Source organism: Onychostruthus taczanowskii, unplaced genomic scaffold, assembly GCF_017590055.1.
Source record: "Onychostruthus taczanowskii isolate IOZ18803 unplaced genomic scaffold, ASM1759005v1 scaffold1, whole genome shotgun sequence".
NCBI lineage: Eukaryota > Metazoa > Chordata > Aves > Passeriformes > Passeridae > Onychostruthus > Onychostruthus taczanowskii.
Window position 1 is genome coordinate 14,004,984 of NW_024496525.1, and position 24,126 is coordinate 14,029,109.

Genomic DNA, 24,126 nt, shown 5'->3' on the forward strand with positions numbered 1-24,126 from the left:
AGCTCTTGCTTGCGTGAGAAAAGAGATGAATGGGACAAGTGGAGAGAAGGGACACAAGATGTGAATTGGCCAGTTCACTGGGACTCACCTGAAGCTTTGCATGTGTTGATTCAGCTGTGCCATGTCTGTTTTCATCATGTAAGAGCACAAGCAATGCATCCCAGCTTCTGTGTCAGATATGGGTCATACATATCACAGCATTTCACACCAGGAGTGCTCGGGTTCTCTATTAGCAGGAGTCACTGGGGGTGTTTCTCTGAAAGGCTGACCCAAATGACTTCTCAGCTTTTTGTACCATTCCAGCACCAATTCTTCTTTCAATCTGTCACCGCCTGGCGTGTGTCAAAACCCTCTGACAGATTTCAGCATGATCTGATACCAGTTGGCTGGAAGAAAATAATGTGCAGAGCAAAATTGTATAACTTAAATCTTGATCTCTGACTTGTCTGCATACTGGCAATTATGTGGGCAAACCTCAAGCATTTAGAGACCCAGGGTTCCTGCTCTTTTTCCAGTGTGCTCTTTAAGAAAATGTTTTGTTACTGCATGATTATGTGTGTAGTCTTACAGCTACATACTGAGCTTAATGCCTGCTTGGAGTTTTTATAATGATTCATATTTCTAAAAAGAGTATATATACATCCTGTTGACTTTCTGCAGAAAACATTTAATAGTATCCATGCTGTATAATCAAAAGGCAGTAGGAGAAATAGTGCACAGTTGGTAGGAATCTGAGCTAAAATTTTAAAGATCTCATAATAGGTCAAGTCTAGAAACTAATGAACTTTCAGAAAATCTAATGTCAGGCATCAATCTGTAATTCAGTACATACATTTGTTTTTTATTTGATGCTAATAAGAATATATATAATCTGTACATTCATTAAGCATCAATACCAACTAGTCCTTTTCCATGTTCAGAATTAATATTTCATGTACTGTTTTGATTTCAGCTTTTATGTTTGCATAAACTTAGATATTAAAACAGCTTGTATGTCCTACTGGATCAATTACTTTTTACCTGAATCCACATTTTCTATGCCTTTTTAGAGTTCAGTGTAGAGCAAATTGTTTTCCAAGCCTAATGTATCTTACCAACATTCCTATTGGCAAGGTTCCTGCGTTTTACACATGAGAAAGATTAGATTCACAAGCTAGAATTTTTCTTCATAAGCTAAGTATTCAGGTTTTCACAGTATTATGTTAGCATTTTGTATGCGTTGTCTAGGTTTAAGTTTATGTAAGAAAAAGATTTAAGCTAAATCACAGTGATTATTTCCAGGCATGCTGTCTCGTTAAACTGTCTAGCCTCATGTTGTGTGATTCACTGAGAAATACCATCAGAAAACATTTTTAAGGAATAATGCATCAAGTCTTCCTGTGCTTCTGGTGGGTTATTTATTGGTATTATGTGTGGGGATGTTTGTCTTGTGGATGATGGGATCTGCAGAGCTCTTGATGAAAGCACTTAGATGTGACCACTAAACAGCTGCAGGCTTCAGCCTCCCATTTGTTACTGTGATGTTCCCATCTACCACTCAGGACTATTAGCTGCCTCTCACTTCAGTGGGTATTACCCTACCCTGGAGTAGGGATAAAATGGGAGCTAGGGGCTGCCTGTTGGTTTTTCAACTGAATATAAAGTTGGTCCATTCTAGGTTTGCCAAGTTAGGTTTTCTTGAGCAGTTTGCCTCTCTGTGCTGTCACAGATTGTAGTCTAGAAAAAAGCAGTGAATATTTGACAGTCAATTGACCTGAGTCTTACAGCTGTTCATCACAGCTTTTTTTACCCAAGTGAATTCCAGGTGGATCTCTACCTTGAAAGCTGGCTTTTAGTTTTGATAATACAAAGTTTCTTCAGTTCTTGATCTTCTGACTTACTGGTATTTGGTAAAGTTTAATAAAACCTGCTTTGCAGAAAAGATTGTACCAAGTCATAAATGCTCATTATGACAGCGCTTACTCTTAACTTCTGCCAGACAAAATATATGCTCACTTATAAATAAAAGTTGCAGATTAGATCGGGTGGTCTCCTGCTGACTTAATCCGCATTCCATAGTAGGGGAAAACAACCCAAAACAAACAATACAGAAAAAGAAAAATAGGGGAAAAAGTCATTTTCTTACCCGCAAGTGCAAAAAAGTGCAGTCCTATAAAATACTGTACTAAAAGTATCAGGCTTTTAGAATGAATTTTAATTTGAAATGTTTGTTTTGAGAAGTTGTTGAAATCAAAACTTCATTTGAAACTATTGTCTTTACTAACAGTGATTCTCGTGTAGAAAAATAAAAAAGATGGTGTTCAAAATCTGAAGTAGTAGTTTATAGTCTAAGTAGTGGCTACATCAACCTTTCGATCTGGAGAGATGAATGTTGTTTGCATATGAATAATGCTTCCCAAGAATGGGAAATGTTTTTCTCCAACAAAAGAGGATTTAGGAGGTGAAATCCTTTCTGAAGGCAAGTTGGAAGTTCAGGGTTTTTTTCCTGACCAGAGGTTCGTGTAAGTGCTTTTGCAGTCCTTGAGTATTTCAGTACTGTGAACTATAGAGCTGTGTAAGCAAGTTGTAGGGCTAAAAAATAATATGCTGTGGCTTCTACTTCTATGATTTTTCTTTAGTCTGCTTTTTCATGGACCTACTTCCAGATAACGTTTGCAATCTGCACATAAAATAAGTCATAATTACTCTACATAATTTATTTAGTATGTTATATGAAGAATAGTGTTTAAAGGGGGAAGTATAAAACTTGCAGAAAGAATGAGCACATCTAACCCAACTATTAATAAAATTTCTGTATGTCTTCCTACCATTTTACACATTGAAGAAGGCCATGGTTATCAATAACATTTCTTGTCATAACTAGAGATCTGCATGTACATATGGATGGCTGCTGAAGAGCAGTTAATGTAGCAGCATAGTTGCAATTGTAGCTTATAATTCTTTTTTTTTCCTTTCTTACTGCAGCAGGAACTCCTGAAGACAAAATGCGATTATTTCTCATCTATTACATAAGCTCAGCTCAGGCACCTTCAGAGGTACCTATGTTCTTTACAGCTTCCAACACCAGATTTTACCACAAAGGATTTTCATTTCAGCACTAAGTAGATCTTTCTGTTCCTTTGCAAAGGGAAGTATGAAATGCCCAGGAAATTCTAAAACTTTAAATAAATTTTGTCTTATTGCCAGGAAATCTGCTCACAAAGCTTTAGCCACTGCTTCAAAGAATATGAATGACTAGTAAGAAGGAATATTGTATTGTGACATATTTAGATCAGCGTTACTGCAAGACACATGTTAGCATGCTTTCTATTACTCTCCACTGCTCAAAGAAGTAGGTAAAGCAAAACAAAAATATGACTGGTTTCACTTCATATATTCAAGAATGATGGAGTCAGTTGGCTAGCAGGTGAATAAAGGAGAAATGCATCTGCCAATATCTGAATAATTCAGAAAACAATTTCTTCATATTTCTTTTGAACTTAGGATGATTAATTTCAAGGAAAATTCTGACACTGTAGAAACATTATCTGCTGGAAAAATGTTTGGTTAGGCAAATAGAAGGTATTTGTATTAATGTATATTAGCTCCTCTTTGTTTATTATTTACTGTTTTGACATTGTACAGAAACCAGCATTCTATTGGTTCTAGTATAAAGACTGTTCCATATCTGAAAGTGCACAGGATTTAATTCCACAAATACTGTTCAGTTTAATGGGATCTGCTCATGGCAAATATAATTTCAAGTTGCATTTCCGTAGCTGGTAGGAAATGGGGTTAAGATTCATAATTACTTTTTAACCTGGGTCAATACTATAGCTTTGCACTGCCTATTTAATATTTAGATAAGGATATCTTGTCTTTGTACATGGAGTTAAGAGTAACTTCAACCTTTTATAATTCTCCACTTTATGATTTCAGATTGACTTGGAGCAGTATAAAAAAGCATTGATGGATGCAGGTTGTAATCTTGCTCCTTTGAGCTACATAAAACAATGGAAGTAAGTAATTTCTTTTTTCTCCTGTATGAGGCTAACTGGTTAGTATAGAACCCGGCACTGTGTTCAGAAATTAAGTGTTACTTAAATTGTAAATTATCTTTAAATATTCGTTTGGTATAAGTTTTTACTGTCGTTGTTATGGTAATACATGCAAATCTTATTTTAAAAGTAAGCTCCAGTAGTGCCAGAGCACTGTAGAACATGACATGTAGTAGTGCCCTTAATGATCCAGGACAGAAACAACTTATTGAATTAGTTGAAAAGTTGTGCTAGTTCAGACTCCTAAGTTTTTTTTAGTTCATACCAAGGAGTCATGCTGGATATCAGTTATTGTAGTTTTACGTGTTATTTAAATAAAATACTTGTCTTTTAACTATAAAATCTTATTTCTATTGTATTTGTAGGCAAGAGGGATGCATATAATAAATAGTTACTTCCTGAAAGAGTTCAAAATGCAGAAGTTTTTTCACTTTCAGATTTCTAGAGTGTAAAACATTCTACAGAAGTATGTGCCTGAGATAAATACTTGATTTCTATCCCTGCTTTCACAGAGCTTTCACTAAAATGGCTTCAGCTCCAACCAGCTATGGAAACGCTGCACCTAAACCTTTGGGGTATGCTTTTGATTAATTTTTGTAAGCCTTTGGGTTCTTTTATCCTATTTTAGTAGTGCTGAAAGTGTGGTTAGTGTTATACAGGGCCTGGAACAAAACATCTCCCTGTTTGTAAAATTTTTAAGTTACAGATAATTACAAGCACTCATCTCCCCTTAACAGTGCATAATACACACAGAGAGGAAAATAAAGGATCTGTGGCTAAATTCACAAACTATCTTAATACAGTGCTCTCTGCACCTGCACATTAAATGCAATCTCACAGGGGAGGAATTCAGCAGCAGGAGCTGGATCTGTGACAGCTATCAATTTGAGCCCTAAGTAGTCAGTGGCAGAAGATAAAAACAGCCCTTTATATTCAAAATCATTTCTCTCCTGGGTTTGGAGACTGTCAGGAGTGCAAGAACACGCTGGAATGTCCTGGACTGGGTGTCTGACTGCTTGTTGAAAGGTGTAGTTATTTATTTCAAGATGCGAGAAAAAAATGACTGTGCTAAGGTTACATATATCCCATACAGGATATAGGACTAGGTTCTTTCCATTCTGCAGAGCATTTCAGTCCTTATTACCAGCTTTCCTTTCAGGAATGCCCTGTCACTGTTGTAAAGAATCTGTGGCACAGTATGGTTAGAGAGAATTCTGGTGCTGTTTCACTTGGCAAAATCACTCTTTGGTTTGTTGGAGATGCTCAGCCTCTCTGGTAACCCTGATCATTAGGATACTATCCCACTTGAAAGGAGAACTCCAATCCTTACGTTACTGAAGTTGTAAAATAAACTGTCCAGTGGATTAAAGACTAGAATCCAAGGCTCCCATTGATAGCTGAGGATCTAACTGGTAGATTACAAGTGTATTCCCATACACTTGATTGCAATGTGATACGAAGAATATATTTTATGAGAAACTGAATTACTTGGTACTTAGGTCCTATTGTCTTCATTGGAAATTGAATGTCAGTATAAAGCTTAAGCATACAAATGAAAACCAAAAAGATCTTATACATCATCTTTATATTGTTTTTTCAGTCTGTTTTCACGTGTTATGAATACAGGATCACAGTTTGTAATGGAAGGAGTGAAGAACTTGGTACTGAAGCAACAAGTAAGTTTGAAAAATTAAGTCTATCATGAGTATTGTGAACATTTGGAAAAATAAATTTCAGTACCTTTGTCATATTAATAAAATCCATTGTACAGTGAAAAAAGTAAACATAAATCTCTGCTTATGGTAGATCTATCACTTTGTAACTTCCAGGTATCAAATAAGTAACAAATGATTCACATTTTCTTTGAAGACCTCTTTGTAGCAATTAAGACTGATTTCAGCATTATAAAAAGAACATCTTTGGAATACTCAAAGTAGACTAGACCTTCAAACAACAAATAAACAAAAAAATATAAGTATCTGTATCTTTACTTAAAACTACATGCATTAAGTTAATCTATTTCAGAGTGATTAAAAGGCTGAACATGTTAGTTCTCTGTTTACTTACTATTCAAACATTTGTTTTTTCCCATGTGAGTGTAATGTCCATCAACCATAATCTTGTAATGTCCATGAAAATACAAATATGTTTATAATGACAGGACCACTTTCACATATTCACTGAACTTTGTAAAATATTTCTGAGCATAACTTGCATGTAAATATACATCCTCCCAAAGAAAACAAACAGCAACAACAACAACAACAACAAAAAAAAAAAGACACTGGTTGTATAACTCGTCGTTAGAATGTTGAATTGTGGTTCCCAGAAACGTCCTTCTCTACAGAGGATACATTATTTTCCTAATATGTACTTTCGTCAGATGGCAATGAATAAATATTTATTTACGGTTTAAAATCTTAATTGTGTAGTATTTTCACATCAAAATTTCTGGGGAAAAAAAAGATCATTCATAATATTATAATTCAGTTGAAGAGTCAGAATTCAAATGAGAAATATAACATGTCATAACTAAATAAAATGAAATATTAACTAAAGATTTATCTTTTTGACCTACTTAATCTTATCATTATCATTGTTTTTTTATTCAGCCTTTATACACATAATTTATACATGAAAGATATTTGCTATCACAGAAGAGTTTAAAATTGGGGTCTCACATTTGTAGGGCAGTTAATGAAGTTAATTCTGCAGGAATTTCCCTATGACTATGATGATAAGCTGTTAGAACTCAGTGGTATATCATGAAATGTGATAGAGGAAAATTTAAATATGCACCTTGCATGTGTGTTATATTTTATAGAGAACTCTTCAGATAAACTGTTACTTATAGTAATAGAAAACAAGTATAGTCTCCAGGAGAATTCCTCCTCTCCTTGCATTAAACATTTTGTCATTTCTTTAAATGTGTGATTTCAAAGAGTTAATGTTATTCTGTACAAGATGGCTTGCAATGTTTTGCGTTCTGAGGGAGCAAAAAGCCAATTTGCTTTGTTTTCAGGATGTGCCTTTCTGGCTTTTAATTTCTTCTCCAGATATTTTAGGGTAGCCAGATGAGAAGCCTTTCTTCCTCATTTTTGTAAGCCTAATGTAGGTCTGTGGTATTTCTATTAAATCTAACTTTTTATTTTTCCTTCAGTAATTCACATCAGGATTCACATCAGTTTTCCAGTGTAATATGTAGATCATCCTTTGGAATGTCCTCTTCTGATACATCCTGTCAACAAGACTCATTTCCAATCCTGTTGCTATGTAAACTCACCCTCAGTTTATTATAACTGAAGTAGTTTAACTCCTTAATATTCAGGTCTTCTGTCCCAGCTGACATATCCTGTGTTAAATAAAGAACAGTAATCTTGAATTTCACCTCAGTTTAATCCTTTGCAGCTCTTCCAAAAATGTGTTGCCAGGGTTGATTTTTTTTACCCACTTCTTAGCATAAGAGGAAAACTGTTTAAAATAGTATTTCAGATGCTCTGTAAACTCTTCCAGTAATAATGTTCCTGGGAATAGTTCTTAATAAGCTTTTCAGCATTCCATCAATTTCATGTTATGTTTTACAGAATCTGCCAGTCACACGTATTTTGGACAACCTTATGGAGATGAAGTCAAACCCTGTGAGTACAACTGCCTTCATACAGAGAGAGGTGCAGCAAATGAAATCTTGAGGCTGTGATATGTAATATGCTAACGCTAATTTTTTTCATGATAGAAAATATCCAATCATGCTGTATTTCAAGAATAACACCATTTTCTTAACTATTTAATAAGACCTCTTTCATTAAGGTAGTCTAAACAATGGCAATTTATTGTGTCTCATTGGAAGTAATATTTTTTAGATTTTTCCTATTCTGAGCTTCTATTACACTGGTGTTACACTAAGCTGCTGTTGCTCCTAAATTTCTACATTAAGCTGTGATGGAAGTTTTCTTTGCATCAAAGTGTTTAGTTGTTTTAAAGAGCACAATTTCAGAAGTGAAATATTTCAAGAGAGTTGTATTAGGGAAGATTACATTTCCCACATATTTAAACTTTGCTATGAGGAAAATATTTTACTACTGATTCAGTCATTCTGTTTGCAAGCAGAGGTGGTTTTTGTCAGAAAATTCCTCTTCTTGCCTTGTTTCTGTGAAAATCTACTCAGATATTTTAAATTTAAATGTTACAAATTTTTGAATTGCTTATGTGTTAGCTACACAGTTAAGGCATTTGCTAGAACTTAGAACTAAAAGTAGGCCTGGTTAGTAGATTCAAAACATTATTCTTAGTCCACTTTCACCTGCATGTATTAACTGTATGTACAGAGAGAAAAATAATGGTAAAATATGAATATTATCAACATGCAAGTTATCCTTTATTTTCTTAAACTGTACTTCATAGTGATTCTTAGCAGATAATTTGCTTTCTCTTAACAACAAAGGAATTGACACTGTTTCCAGCGTTAGTGGATTGTTGTTCCTGTTTGAAAGACTTTGAAACGATGTACAGGGCTAACTTCATTTAGTCAACCAGCAGAGGTCACCCAGAACACTTACCATAGAAAGCTGCAATTGAAACTATCGATAACTTACAAGAAGGTGAAAAATTATAACCATTTTTTTAAAATAAACATTAGCTTCCTCAGGCTGCAAGTTTAGGAGTTGATTGAGAAAAATTTACATGAGGGTTTTTTTCTGACTTGATTTTTTCACATTTTACTTAGTAGAAAACAGCTACCAGCACTTTTATAATTTGGAGAAAACATTCATCTTCTCACTTTAAAAATCAGCGATTGGGCCAGTCTGTCAGTCAGAAGCTTCCTGTTCCACTGCCATGGCAGAGACTGATACTCATGGCACAAAACAGGGAGTCCCACTTTTCAAAACATAGGAGACCAGGCAATCCCTAAAGACTGATTCTCCTAACCTGCAGAAAAACTGACAGCAAGTTTGGGAGTAAGTTTCAGCCAGAGGAAGCAAGCCAGAGAGTCAGTGTGGAATGTGTTTAGACTTGCTGTACTATCAACAGAAGTGAAATTGTATCTGGAAAAGGTCAATGTGTAGAAATACACCATTGTGGCTTCTGTTCATCTTCTGATGTGTGGGATCCTTTTCTATTTCCCAGAATAGAAAACTACTGCACTGCAGGCAAAACACAAAGGGAGAGGAAAAAAGTTCAAGATTTTAGTTTTTTCCAACACGGAAAAAGTCTCCTTTATAGTTCAAGAAATCTTATTAACCACAGTAATCAGTGGATGAAATGTACATACAGATAAAAGGTGTAATGCAAAATTAGAGCAGATTATTGAGAAGTCAAGCAATTATATACAATGAATGTAAATAATTTATTTTTTAGATATTAACTGCAACAATAAAGGAAATATATGAAATCTACATACAAGTTGTACCACAAACATTCACATACATTATTGTCAGTTGAAATCTTAAAACCTATTTAGAATGATATCCTGTGCAAAACTCTGTGGGGTTGTCTGTAAATCACTTTGTGTGTTGCTTGTCTCTGCTGTTTCTTTTGTCTCCCTGGCAAGGACAAAGAAGTCCATGCCACCCATGCTTTCCAAGTTTTTCAGAAGCAGGAACCATATGGGAAGTAGGAACCATTATGGGCCATAATACTATCTTGTAGCTTATTAAATTTTTCTAGATTGTGTAACTATAGTTACACCTTTTCTTGAAAAACATATTCAGAAACATTCCTTGATGACCTTAAAAGTAAACAGTTACTTGTGGGTATTTTAAATAATACTAATTGTTAAAAGCACGATTTTAGGCAATTTCTTTTAAGGTCATACTTTAATAAAGGAATATTTTGTTCATAAAACTAAAACATAGTTGCTTTCTTTGGGTGTCATTAAATAGAGGTTGATTAAAACATTACATCTTCAAAAACAAACAAAAGTATATGCAAATTTTAATCCATATCTATGAAATTGACCATAATTAACTGTAGAGCTATGGAGGGTTTCTAAGGGTCTTCTAGAAAATTATTTAATTACTGAGTGAGGAAAATCTTTGAAAAGTGAACCTTTACAAAGTGGTTTAGCCTCTGTCAATAGAGTGTGTACATTTGTATTGACTTAAGAAGTAGATAGATCTTATTTGTGATATAAATTAATTAAACTGTATTTTGGTTAATACTGTCCCTTTCAGTGGATATGGTACCTTTCAGGTAACTTTAGGATATACCTTTCATGCATTACAAAGAAAAATTCTAATTCAAATTTGTCCTGTTAGATTCTACAGAAAAACAAATACAGGCTGACAATGACATTTCCCATGGGTCTTTTTCCATTTTAATTTGAAATATTGAAAACTAAGTTTATACATTCAGAAGTATTTATTTTCATCTGGAATTGCTTAGGGATGTCACACATTCAGTTGTGTGTAAGGAAAGTGCTGGATACTTGTTTTTCTTGGCAGACATGCTATTTGTTAAAGAAAATAAAATCTACTAGGCTTTCTTTTCCCTGCACCCTCAGCACTGATTTCAGCAGGAATAGTGTATTTAAACAGCAACAGTGGAAAATCCCTAGGTTATCACATTTCTGTTGCTTTACCAGTTTCTCTGTGTCTACTTATACATGCCCACAGTGAAAAAACACAGCAGTAATACATTCAGGAGTAAATGTTTGTAATATGTTTAATAACTCTGTTTTTTAGTTCTGTCGTTAATCTGTAATTCACTCTAATAAACAGAGAAAGTGAATCTCTTTATCCCAGGTAAAGATTTCTCAAATGCCCCTGAGTTTTAGTCTATCAATATCTGTCCATTCCCAGCTCTCTCTTTACCCTACAGTCACTATACCACCTTCCGGTATGAAGCTGCAAAATCATGAATGCTGGCAGACTCCAGCAGTTGAAATTCCCAGTGGAGCATATAAAAGCATTTCACAGAGATTCAGTGGGAAATTAGATCTAAATTATTTTCTTTTTAAAAGCCAAACTGCAGGATAAGAGAATTATTTTATGTAATTATATAAAAGCTTGTAATATCAAATAGATTTATTTTGCGTGTGTGTAACCACCACATGTATATTGAATACTTTTTAATATTAGAGTTAGTTATGCTATGTATGGACTCTAGTAAATTCCCCAGATAATTTGGCTACTACTCAAGTATTATTTCTGCTCTACAGAATCATCAGAATTCAGAGGTTTTTGCATGTAAGCACACAGATAAAATCAACTGTAGTTATGCATGAAGTTTATCAACAAACTAAACTTCACAGTTCTTGGATGAAAATGTAGTATAGAAACAGGAGAAAGCCAAGAAGTTGTCAGAAGGAGTTACTGAGAAGTTTTGTTTTTCGTCCATAATAATTGGCAAAAAACCTGCGTGTTGCCAGTAAAAATATTGGAAGTGCCTCAGTGTACTGTGTGAAGAATTATTTTTTCTGTAGCTTAGAGAGTCAAACTTCTCAAATTTTTGTGGAACTCATTTCTTCTTCAAGAGCTTAATTTTGGTTTAATAGTAGTCATAAATCATGACATGAGAAGGATAAGTTACATAACAGTAGCAGATTTTGATCTGTCTTGTCCTTAGCACTCATTGCCACAGAAGTGTTTTGTTTTATAATGTTAAATCAATAGCAGATCTCCGTAACCTGGAAAATGTTAATGTTTGTTACTAACCATCGGTGTTCCTCTAAAGCTGGTAACAATTTTTCTTTCTGCATGCTGTCTTTCTGTTGGGATTTATTATGCAACCAGTGTATTTTTTGGAAAGTGTGTGAAGTCAGTTTTAGGTGAACCAGAAATAAAAAGCTCAATAGCACCCTTCCCAGCTTCTCACTGTTGTTTATTCTGTACTGGTTCAGTTATATACAAATACAAATTTTTAAATACTAGTGGACACCACAATTAATGTTGAATGATGTGATGGGAAATGATACTGGTTTGAACAATGTTTAATGCAATATATACAAGCAAAAATTCATTAGCCAAAATTCCAATCTTTTGAGATAAAAACATACTTTTTAATAGGAGACAGATGACTACCGGTATTTTGACCCCAAGATGCTGCGAGGCAGTGACAGGTGAGTTTTGCTTGTTTCCCTTTACTCCTTGAAAAGACTACCTTAAGAAATCTATTTTATTTTACTTGCTGACTACAAGTAATTATTTCTATCATTAATTCTATGTCAAGACAGTTGGTCTTGAAGGAATTTACAGCTGGGGACTTGGATCAATCAGATAAATTTTTATAACACTGCAAAAAAAAATCTAAAAAAATTAGTGCTAACATGTATATTAGTCACAGGAATGTGCATTAATATTTAGCAATAATAAATGTTAGATTTCTTCATAGTTGTACTGCTTGGTTTCTTAGAAACTTTGTGAGTTTTCACTGTTGAGTTAAATAGTCATTGGATAGTGCACCAAAATTTCCTTGTCACTTTTTAAACAGTTAAAATTTTGATTTTAATACAACCCTTCTTTAGTAATTCGTTAATGAGTTTGAAAAAAAATATTTAAATTTGACTGCACTTACTTTTGTTTAGGTTGGTGCACATTTTTTGTTAATGTGTATATGAAGGGAGGCTTGGATATAGTTTATTTTGCCAGTAAGAGGAGTTACATCAAAAGTTTATAAATTTTGATTTTTGCTTTGTATCTTTATCTAATAATTGTCTGATAGTCTCACCTAATCTAATATCCTAGCAACAGAAGATACTGAATTTTGATATTCCTTCTAAAAATAACTGTCATTGAAACTGTGGAAAAACAATCAACTCATTTGGTTGCACCACTTTGTTACAGGATCAGTGTGGATAAAGTAGATCCAGGCTTGGTTTTAGTTATTTGCATGAGAATTTTGTCCCTACTTTGTTCTTAAAACATGAAAAGTAAGAGGACATAAATTTCAAATTATATATATGTTTATGGAAAAGTGTTACAGATTATATAATTTCAAAGATAATAAAATTTTGAAATTACTAAAGAGAAAAGTACTAGTATTTTATGTTTCATTTTGATTTCAGCTGTCACTGATTTGTGATGCTTTTATAGCATTTTTGGTAGATTTTGTGCAAAAGTACAAAGATTTATTTTACTCAAGCTGAAGGGTTTTTTCAATTTTTTGCCCTTTCTGTATAGTTCTTACACTGCTTTAAACAATGTAGAAATACTCATTTACAGCAGTTCATAAATGTGGCATTCTGTGTAGCTATAATAGTCGTTATAGGGAATAGTTTTTAATTTCTGGTTTGGGATTTGTACATAAGCTCAAGTTATGTTCCTTAAATCATATTTGGGCATGATAGCAAAACTCATATAGTGGTTTGCCTAATTCTCCCTTCAAATATTTTGTAGAAAATAAAAACATATGTTAGTTTTCTTGGTAAAATAGTGATATAAAATAATATAATTAATGGATTTAGCTAAAAAGTTACTGATTTTACTTTCTCCTCCCATTTTAAGAAATACTGGCATTCCTACTTAGTCTGTTTTAAATAGAGTAGTGACTGCATTGCTGTAATTCAATCCTAGCAAAACAATATCTTTCTGTCCTGTGTAAAGCCTACCTCAAGTATAAACAGGCTTTGTCCTCTAAAAGGATGACACAAAATGTGTGTGGATTTGTTGTATCATACTCAAAAGATGAGAGAATTGGGGTAACAGTTCTAATTATGGGAAGTCTGTAGTATTCCTGACAGACAAAGCAACACATTAGGGACAGCCATTCCATTTTAAACCTGTTTTTCTGATACACTGGAATGTGTTTTGATTCAGTTGTTCTTGGTCACTCAGAGAAAATGTCTTGAAATAAGGGAAAAAGGTAATTTGAAGGGGAAAATGCAGTAGTTTTAAGCTATTTTAGAACATAAATTGTATTTGACTTTCTGGGGCTGCAGGCCAGTACAGGGCAGGAGGGCAGTGGTAGTGTGTGAGCAAAGGGCAGGAGAGCAGACTGACCCTTCACAGCTTTTCCTTCACTTTCTTCTTCCCCTGGAGCTTCAAGGTGATGCAGGAAGAGAGGTTTCTCATCCTCTACCTGTCCTTGTATTCAAGTGGAGGAGTCTGTGCCACCCAAACTTGTAATTTCCCTCTTCCTGTCTTTATCATTCTGATACTGCATACATGCTGCCTTTAGATTTGGAAGCATCAGTAAGTGTGTGTGCAGGCACTGCAAACTGACTGGCTTACCTACCTAAGGTTCCAGGAGGTAGGACTTCTAGGTGCCATGAGTTGTGCTAATGTTGATCACATTTTTAACTCATTGTATTTGCTCCTTGGTAAGAGCACTATAGTTAGAGCTTTTAAACTATGGAAGAATTGTTCTCATAAAGCTTATTATTCAAACAGCAATATTAGAAATGATGAAGTAAAATTCCTGTTTACTCATGTATTCAGTCCTGTAGAATGAATGATTTTCCATAACCAATGGAATGGCAGTTATTGTTCTATCTTATATTTTTGTCTAATATTATATAGTAGTCCATAAATATGATGGGTACATGATGCTTATTTTGCATATTTCTATTAATGTGTAATGAAATCTGTGCTGTATTTTTTATAGCTCAGTTCCAAGAAATAAAAATCCATTCCAGGAGGTAAGTTACATAGAAATTATCTTTCAATGTTCATGTGTTAAAAATAAATAAATCCTGAAGTGCAGTCATTTTTGATGATCATGATTAAGAAAATGAGAGGTCTTATTTGCCAAAAAGCACTCAGACTAATTATATCTAGTATTAGTTATAATTAGCTGTTATTCTGAAGCTTTTCATCTTCATAGGACTATATAAGTATTAACTAATACTGGAGAAAAAAAGTAGAAAATTTTCCGGAAGGCAAATACTAATAATTGAGTGAGCAATTTAAATCCCTCATTTTTAACCAGATTTTTAGAATGCTCTCTAGATTTTGTCCTTTGTCCAGACTTAAACAACAGCATTGATGTAAATGACTATATTAAGGAGTCTCTGCAGTTAAAGGAAAAAAAGCAAAATAATGAATGTTATAATTTCTTACAAATGCCTGTAACTTTCAGTATTTTTCTGTGTAAATATTTCCAAATAGGAAAAGTCTTATCTATTACTATGAAGTTTCATAAGCAAAATATTTGCCTTGGCAATATACAAATGTTTCAAATTTCTCATGAAATGTCCTAATTATCCTCAGGAACAAAAGAAATACCATGTGGCATCCTAAATATATATATGGCTACAGATGGTCGTACCAAAAATGTCAGTAATAAGATAAAGTCTGTATAAAATTCATATAGTGTGGTCTAACAATTTTGGATAATGAATGTTAACAACAATAAGTCTCCTTTTTCTAGACATGAATTCTCCTTTAAACACAGCCCAGAAAATACTGATGGCTTTTACCTGTAATATTAGAAATTATTACCAGTAGTAGGTGGGAAGAGAAAAAATGATGAAAAAGTGTATTTCTTTATGATATAAGTATTTTATTTATGGCCCAAATAAACATCCATGGAGATATTTTAACTCTTCCTGTGGTCATTGGAGACATCTCTGGACAAAAAAAGGAGCATGTTGAAAGTGTATATGTATCAAGTATGTCGTAATAGAAGAGAGTGACATGTTAAAAGCTCTCAGCTTCCTATTCTGCATCCTACCAAAACTTCAGATATCTTCTTTCAGATAGGAAGCAGTGGTTCTGTATCCAGTTCTTATAAGACCACAGTGTGATTGTGGTGTTTTTTGTTGTATGTTTAATTATCTGGTATATTTCTACTGAAATTTTAAGAACTTGAATGCATACTCTAATAATATGTCTGTTGCCTTTTAGGCCATAGTGTTTGTAGTTGGAGGAGGCAACTATATTGAATATCAAAATCTTATTGACTACATAAAGGTATGTGTACTTTTGTCAGTTAACTTACTGATAGAAGCCAGACAGAGCATGTTTTCTATAATATTTAGTATTTAGAAGACAAAGCCTATGAATTTAGCCTTAACATCCTTATTCTATACAGAGTCTGGGAAAAAAGGAATGTAAGAAATCAGTAGAAATTGTGGGTTACTAATTCAGACCAAGAAAGACTTACTGTTTCTGGTATTTTGCTCATGTTGCCCTTTGGAGTTGAATAAATAAACTGCGTTCTCTTTTATTTTGTGTTCATACACACCAGCGTGGTTGAAGACTGTCATCAGATGCAAACTGAATTAACCTGTTTCAGAGTTGTGTTAGTAGTTTTCGTGTGCTGGTGTTAAATAAAGCAGCTGTAGCATATCACAACCTCGAAAGTAAGGAATTGCTGAGAATCTCTAGTTTTCATAAATCTTGCAAAAGAGATGCCCCAGTGCTTTTTTGTATGCAGTTTTGCAATATGGAGTCAGTTTAAACTCAGACCTGCAGATAACAGCATTTTATTGTACAATAATCTCACTTGAGCATAAAGTGTGTTGTTTCAGAAACCAACATGATGCAAATACTGTGCTATCTGTTAAAGCAAACACCAGATGGGCACTACGCATTTATCACTTACCCACAGTTAGGAGTTTTCCCTACTGAGTTAATAGAAACTCATTCTTGTTAAACTGCATCATTTAATTCTGTGTAGAAATCATTCAAGGTGTCATATGCACAAGTAAGAAAATACATAATCAACTAAGTAATGCTGATGTAACAGATTTAATTTCTCTGGTTCCAACTGGCCAGACTAACAGAACACGTGTATACCAAAAATCAGTGGATGGAGAAAAACAGCTAAGTCATTACAGTTCCTGGGAGGCAGGAGTTGTATTCAAGCACTTTCCGGGAATTAAAAATATGCCGCAGTAACCTTAATAAAATTCTGAAGAAGGTAATAAGTTATTTAACAGCAGCAGCACACCATTTTTTCTTCCTGATGTTAACCTTGTTCATGATACAGTTTTCCCGCCCTCCAGTAGACTAAATCGAGGCTTTTCACATGTAAGAGTAGATACGGAGCATTAGTCATTGAAAAACAGTTATTTTAGAAACCACGTGAGAGTTTGATGTCCAGGTAAATTCTGGAGAATGCAAAGTTAGAACATGTGTGCTGAGTTCCTCCCTCTGACAGGCACCCATTTTGAAACAGAGCTGGTCTGGATAGAGGAAAGGATAGGAAGAGAAATGTAAATTAAAGAAATCATTTAGATTTGGGTTAGCACTCATCACTATCCCCAATAACTAATTCAGTGAGGCATCTGCCTGTGGCAGAATGTATTAGCAAATGTTTAGCTTGCTCCTTAGTCTACCAAAGCCTCTTTAGCTACTATGTCAATCCAAAAGATGCCCAAGAGAATGACTATTTATTACTTCCTATTAAAAAAAATCTTCTGAATCCCCTGGAGTTTAGTTCACTTCCCTGATTGTAGTTGCACGCTGACAGAGCTGAGGTTTGCTGTGTATGTGTATATACAGGGCACTGAAACACTCAGCACTTCATACAAAGTGTCAGGAAGCTGAAGTTTCAGAGGAATAAGAGGGCAAACAGGAGGTCATTTTTCAAACAGAAGGAACTGAAAACTATGGAAATGGTAATGTTAGACCTTATGGAGAGTCAGAAGTTGAAAATACTTTCTGCTTCTGGAACCTGTGAACAGAGGATTTTCATTACAGTTGTCACAGCTGAAGTGTGCTGTATGTTTCTTCACTCAGACTGTGTACTTGAGCAGTGGGAGATGACCTCCCAAGGGGGAAGACTTCCTCACCTTTATTCCACATAGCCCTTTGCTCTTGAAAAACCAAGCAAGGTTAATGAAAACCTTTATTCTCCCTCCCACCACCTGGAAACCCGTGTGCCTCTCCCAGGTGACACTTAAAATCTTATCCAACTAAATTTGCTTTTCCATGTGGTAGACTTTATATTGTTTCCACAGATGTAGCTTATTAATTATTCTCAAATTCAGTCAGTCTTCCTCCAGAATAAAAAAGAGAAAAATCAACAGCTCTGTTCTTGCAAGCAGATACCACAGAGTTTTTATTCATGGCTTTATTTTTCTAAGCACTATCAGTTTTGCCAGTTTGCTCCTGAAAGCACAGAGAAAGTATTTTAAAACTTTCTGAAACAGGAAGCAATGTTCATTCAGCTTTCACATTCCAGATTTTTTTGTAGAAGAATTAAGAGAAACCTTCAAATCTAATTATTTGTAGTTCTGTGCTGGAATAGGCTATCTCACAATGTCAAAAAGCAAATATTTATACTGTCATTGAGGTAGATTGTGCCTTAAAATAAATGTATTGTACAAGTTCAATTCAACATGCTGAAAATCTGTCATCAAAATTGCAAACCATAGAGAGCCTCCAGGAGGAGGCTAGCATACTGGTGTGTACAAAGTAATTTAGTAGATCCTGTAATTTCCCTTTGTAGATGCTTTAAAAAGTACTGTTTGTTAATCCTCTACTACGCTGTTAAACAATGGATTTCCTATGGACTTTTCTTTTTTAGGGTAAACAAGGCAAACATGTCCTGTATGGCTGCAGTGAACTTTTTAATGCCACACAGTTTATAAAACAGGTAGATAACTTTGATAACCTCTATAATATTTATTACTTCTTTATATGTAAGTTGATTTATGTAACTACATCTCCATGGATTTTTATCGAAAAAACCTCAAATTAATCTGTGAAAGATTAATGCATGTTAATGATTTTTATTTGCTTGAAGTGCGGTTTTGAAGTCATTATTTTTAATTAGCTGTTGAAGGCCTGTTATCAGTGTGAGTTCACACAGGTAATGCAGGTAGACAAGTTCATAATAATTGTCTTAATCCTACTGAAAAAAATTGAGTCAGTTCTTGGAACTTCCACAAACACCATCTCTTTCCAGGATTTTCTTGCAACTTTTTCAAGTTACAAGATGTTTAAACCTTTGTCCTGGTTTATAAATATCTGCAGATATATGGATATAAAAGTACTGGCCTGGTGGGAGCTTGGTGTCCATACCTATACTAAATTCTATCTTTTAGTGCTGTTAAAAACATCATTACTTCTCTATGCCTCATTCCAATACAAATACAAAAAAAAAAAGTTATTCATGGTGGTCAGCAAATATCAGCCCTTCGGTAGCTGTCACCACCCATGGTTTTATGTGCTACTAAGATGAGAGTAAATTGTTATTCAAAACTACATTTTAGAGAACTAAATTAATTCATGTTGCACTTCGAGGAGACACATGGTACTTGCTGGCTTTTATCTCCTCATTCAGCTTATTTTTTTTTTCTTTCTTGACTGTGCACATTGTACCTTTACTTCATGAGATGCATTCATGAAAATTTGAAGCTGGGGCCTTCTCCTCTGAGGTTATGAATTAAATATTCCATCACCAGAAGGTGTTTGGTTCTCAGAGACAAACAAAGCATATGAGACAGAAATATTTGCTGTGTGAACTGGATATTTGTTTGACTGAAAGAATAAGATTAGCAGTCTAATGACTTTTTTCTCTTCATGTTTAGCTGTCCCAACTTGGCCAGAAATAAAACTGAAACACCATTACCTGGATGGAAACGTGACAACAGAGAATTGTTACAACATTCAGATATCTTCATATCTTTGTCATTATATTAAAACTTAAACCCATTTCATTAATATAACTTTTTAAAAAAAATCTGTAATTAATACAGTGTATATCAGCATTTCAGAAATAAAACTTAAAACCTACTGTGTTCTGGGTGGAGGTCAGTTTCACTATTATTGCGTTTTTATTGCAGTACTAGCTATGGTATATGACAGAACTGGCTGAAAAGTATGGCATTTTCAAATTCTTATATGTAAGTTTCTGATACAGTAAGCAGGGCAATAAGCTCTAAGAAAATGTCAGGTCTGTCTTTAGGAGTTATGTTCTTCTTGAAAGCCAGAATATCTTTATTTAACAAAATTCAAAAGAGCAGAACTGCCTTTCAGGACCACAGACAAAGAGCCTTAGTGTAAGAGAACTACTTCTAGTTCTTACCCTTTTATTTTACTGAAGTCATTTGATTTGTACAGTCTTTGCGTTATGGTCGAAAGATGTACTGGAAGATACTTTCAGTACAAGTTTCTGGTACAGTAATTTAGGTTTTCTTTTAAGGTTAAGAGAAAATTGCTTGCCAACATAGTCAGTTTCAAACTGTAAAATGAAATCTTTAATAATTTTCTTCTGCACTTTTTATTGTAGCTGCTTTGACTGTTATGTTTGGGAAGAACTCAAGTCATACTCACAAAACAGCTCTTAACTTGTACCAGCATATATTTAAAATACAGTTTTTAACAATTCCATTAGGTAGGGGCAGTTTAGTAGTTCAAAGAATCTGGTAATGATAATTCTGGAGAATTATCATTGCTTACCAAAGAACATAACAAATTCTTTTTATAGGTGGAGGTCTCTGATTTTAGAAACCTTCTCTCTGGAAACAGCTACTGGTGAAGCAATAATATGAATTCAAAACAAGGCCTAACACACTCAGAAAGTGAAAACATTTCATGTGGGTTATTAACAAACTGTGAGAATTACTGGCTTTCTGTAAATTTTTCAGTAGTGCTTTTTGCACTGTTTTTCAGTTTTGAATGTTAGTTTTGCACTAAACACAATGCCCTTTCCCCAACTTGATTGTTTTTCAGAACATCTGTAGAAGAAATGCAGTTGATCTATTCCTTAAAAGTATCACAGGAATAATATGCTTAATCTAGACCATGTTATCAAAAAGTAATAATGTTATTTAATATCTAAGTGTTGTAATCTACTCCACAATACTGCTATAAATTTCTAATTTTGCCGAGTCAATAAATATATTTACTATGGTGTTCATTGTAGTTGTTGCATGTGAACACTGTCCCAGATTCACTAAGCAGGGACTCACTGTCAAATGAAGTTTGTTATTCTAATTCCATATACATATATATATATATGTGTGTGCTATATTTGTTAGCAAAAACAAGGTCAAAGTGTGTCAAGAAAAGAAAATTACATTTAAAGTGTTTATTGCTTCTTGTGGGAGTTCATTCCAGGCGCTTGAAATAATCCCTCCTCAACTGTGCTTCCTGTGCAGAGAGTTTTAACCTTGCGGCTGACAACCAGCTCACAAAAAATCTGCTGCTTGGTTTTTCTCCAGATCTTGGCACTGCTCACTTGAATGAGAAGCACTCCTAAATCCCAGCTTACAGAATTTGCTTTTGCAGTAAACTGTGTAAAGATAGAAGAATTTACATTGGTGGCTACATTCAAAAATCTGTTTTCCATCTTTAGTTACTCTGGAGACAGGTTTCATTCATGCCCAGCTTTATAACTGAATCTTCGGGTCTGCTCTGTGAGCAGGCACTGGTCAGTCTGGGGTTCAAGTTTAAAAAAAAAAAAATACAATTTTTGTACTTCAAACCTTCTTCATCTCCAAAATAGTTTTCTGGTTTAGTTGTAGTAGTAGTCCTGAAGCTCTGTTACCTTTAAGTTGTGCATGTACTGTTCTGTCCCCGTAACAGTGTGCGTAGCTCATGCTTCTTCCTTGCTAACTTAACCTGAATTATGGCGTGCAGGTTTTTGTTACATGGCCCTTTTTCCCAAGTACCTCTGGATTTAGGAATGTAGAAGATTGTACAAAAAGTCTCTGGTTAATCTAGAGGCAAACAATGTTAAAAATAAGCTCTGTCTTTGGTAAGCTGTCACAGTGCCCTTCATACCTTCAAAGGTCCCTTAAAGGTGTGTGCTTAAAGGAGAGATTATGACTGGCTCAGTGAGTCTTTTAAGTAAAATTGCAGCATTCGTGTTGCTAATAAATATTTTAGGTGCTGCATGGAAGACCAGTGGGGTTTGGAACTTTTCTAGCCCCTTCTCTGTTGATAAAGCTCTGACAGGATCAGCTGGTGAGGCAGCATCAACAGCAGTGCCAGCTTCTGGCACAGCCGCTCCAGCTTCCACATGTCAGGACAGGAAATTCTTCATTGGTATCTACTTTCCCGTTTAGGTAAGCAAAGACAGCAGAATGATGAGTGTCAAGTGCTGTACCTGTTCTCAGGAAGAAAATTAGCAAATTAGCAGTCTGGCCACAGCTGTGGAAAAGTCACAGTCGATCTTTCAGGAATTATGGACAAATCTTATAAACAGTAGCACACACTTCAGAATACATGCACATTTTGAAATTATAATCCTTTGCTTGCTTTCCTGTTTTAATTTGAAGGGTTTAGAATATTTACATGGATAATTCGTGACTTAATGGTGAATTCAGTGAAAGTTTTGTTTTTCAGAATTGGACACTCTAAAAAAGTAACAGTAAAAAATTAGATCAGAATAAAGGAAAGAAGCATCTGGAGACCAGCACTTCATTTAAGGCCTTATTTGTATGATACTCTCTGATGCAAATCAGATAGAAATCTTTCTTAGGCTAGAAGTAAATTTTGCTATTGACTGATGGTGTTTCCATCAATCTGAGTGGAATATAAAATAGCAGGTTTTTCCCAAAACCCATAGGTTCTACAGAGAACAGCAACACTGCTCTCAGTCACAGTTACAGAGCCAACCCAGCTGTGCATGCACGGCTTCAGGACTAAAGCTAGACAAAGGGCAGCATTTCTCTTTCCACTTAAATTATATACTCCAAAATGGAATTGCTTAATGGTTAGTTCAGTGTGTTGGCTAGAGCAATCCTATGAGATTTAGGAGGTAAAAGGTTTATTAGAGGGTACATGGGAACTTACTTCAGAACTACCACAACTGCATTCTTGAGATCTGAAATAAAAGGTGTTGGACTGGAACATCATATCCCTTATTTACTGACAGTGGAGACACCCACTCCCTCTCTTTGTTTGGATCATTCATTAGTTGTGACTCGTTGCTGACAGATGGCTCTGGCTCAGGGAAAGCCAAGCCTGGCCAGTGTTCTAGTGGTACAGAAAAGTTAGTCACAGTGTCAGTGAATTCTGTGTAGCTTCAGAGATCAGAGAAGATGTTAATATTTCTAACCGTGAATCAATAGATTAGTTGACCCACTTCTGTTTTACTTGGAAGTGGCTTAGTAACCCTGTTCTGTGCAGCAGTTGCAGTTGTTTTCAGCAACATTCAGATACATTCTGCTCCTTAATATGGTCGCATGTCACTGCAACACACACCATCCTTCACCAGCATACAAAAACTTGCATATTGAATCCACCAATACATCATATTTTTTTCTACTATTGTAAACTATTAGGTAGTTCAGTTGCCACTGGAATTTTAAATTCTAATGATAAATTTGTATCTTTTCCTTTATCTGCTCGTGTCTTTCCCCTTCTGTAAACCAAGCAGCACTAGATTTTATATTCCTAAAATGTTATTCCAGCTCCTCCTCATAATTGCATAGGTTGACTTGCTTGATTTGGTAATGGGATAGTGGTCTTTATCCTGTGAAACCAGACTCATATGCCCAAAAGCCTCAGAACTATCCATTCCAGATCCTAGTTCAGTCTTCCCATCTCATGTGTGCATTTCTACTTCTGGCAATACAAAAGGGATAGATCAAAGGCATACTGCTTTTACAGAAAATTGGTTTTAGCACCTCAGCATAGACAGGTAAATCAACTCATTTACTGCTCTGAATTCTTACTTGTATTATGCAGGTAGCATGAATATCAATGGATGAAAATTAATGGATGAAAATTAAGTCCTGGAAGGGGTATCTAGCTTTCCTTAACAATAATTGGTGTGGATTCTTTCAGTAATTTCTGATGGGAGAACAGCTCTCCATAGTGTTTCCTACAGCTAAAACCATTCCCCCACCTTTTTCTCCTTCCCCAAATAAATTTTTATCTTCTCTCTACATATAGATTTTCCAAGGCTTTCAAATCGTACTGAAGATACAGTTTTAACAAATAATAGGATTGTTCCTATTTAATTTTGAAGAGTAAACTTACACAGGTCAGATCAAATAATTTATTGTGAGTTAGACTTAATAGAGCTGTTTAGTTTACTCCCTGTAATTATCTAGGACCTTTTGCACATTCAGCTACAATGGCAAAGCTTCCTGTGCTCTTCCTGCATCTCTAAACCAGGGGAATAATTGCAATATGTTGTAAAGTTGCCAAATGACAATGGAAACTGTTCTGAAGTGTTTATTACATTCAATCTCATATATGTTCTCAAAAGACTTTTTAAACCATAAATCAACACAAATATATTTTATCTG

At 34.7% G+C, this 24,126-nt stretch overlaps 1 protein-coding gene across 1 annotated transcript in view; it reads left to right on the forward strand.

Annotated features, from left to right (window-relative positions):
• Positions 1–20,776, forward strand: part of SCFD1 (sec1 family domain containing 1) — a 45,246-nt gene extending 24,470 nt beyond the window's left edge. Inside the window, exons 15-24 of the mRNA XM_041400314.1 lie at positions 2,965–3,035; positions 3,919–3,998; positions 4,550–4,612; positions 5,638–5,713; positions 7,622–7,675; positions 12,041–12,093; positions 14,577–14,610; positions 15,818–15,883; positions 18,447–18,515; positions 19,453–20,776. Of these exons, the coding sequence (XP_041256248.1) occupies positions 2,965–3,035; positions 3,919–3,998; positions 4,550–4,612; positions 5,638–5,713; positions 7,622–7,675; positions 12,041–12,093; positions 14,577–14,610; positions 15,818–15,883; positions 18,447–18,515; positions 19,453–19,476 (590 nt within the window). The 3' untranslated portion in view covers positions 19,477–20,776. The remainder of the gene's footprint in view (positions 1–2,964; positions 3,036–3,918; positions 3,999–4,549; positions 4,613–5,637; positions 5,714–7,621; positions 7,676–12,040; positions 12,094–14,576; positions 14,611–15,817; positions 15,884–18,446; positions 18,516–19,452) is intronic.
• Positions 20,777–24,126: the final 3,350 nt, after the last annotated feature.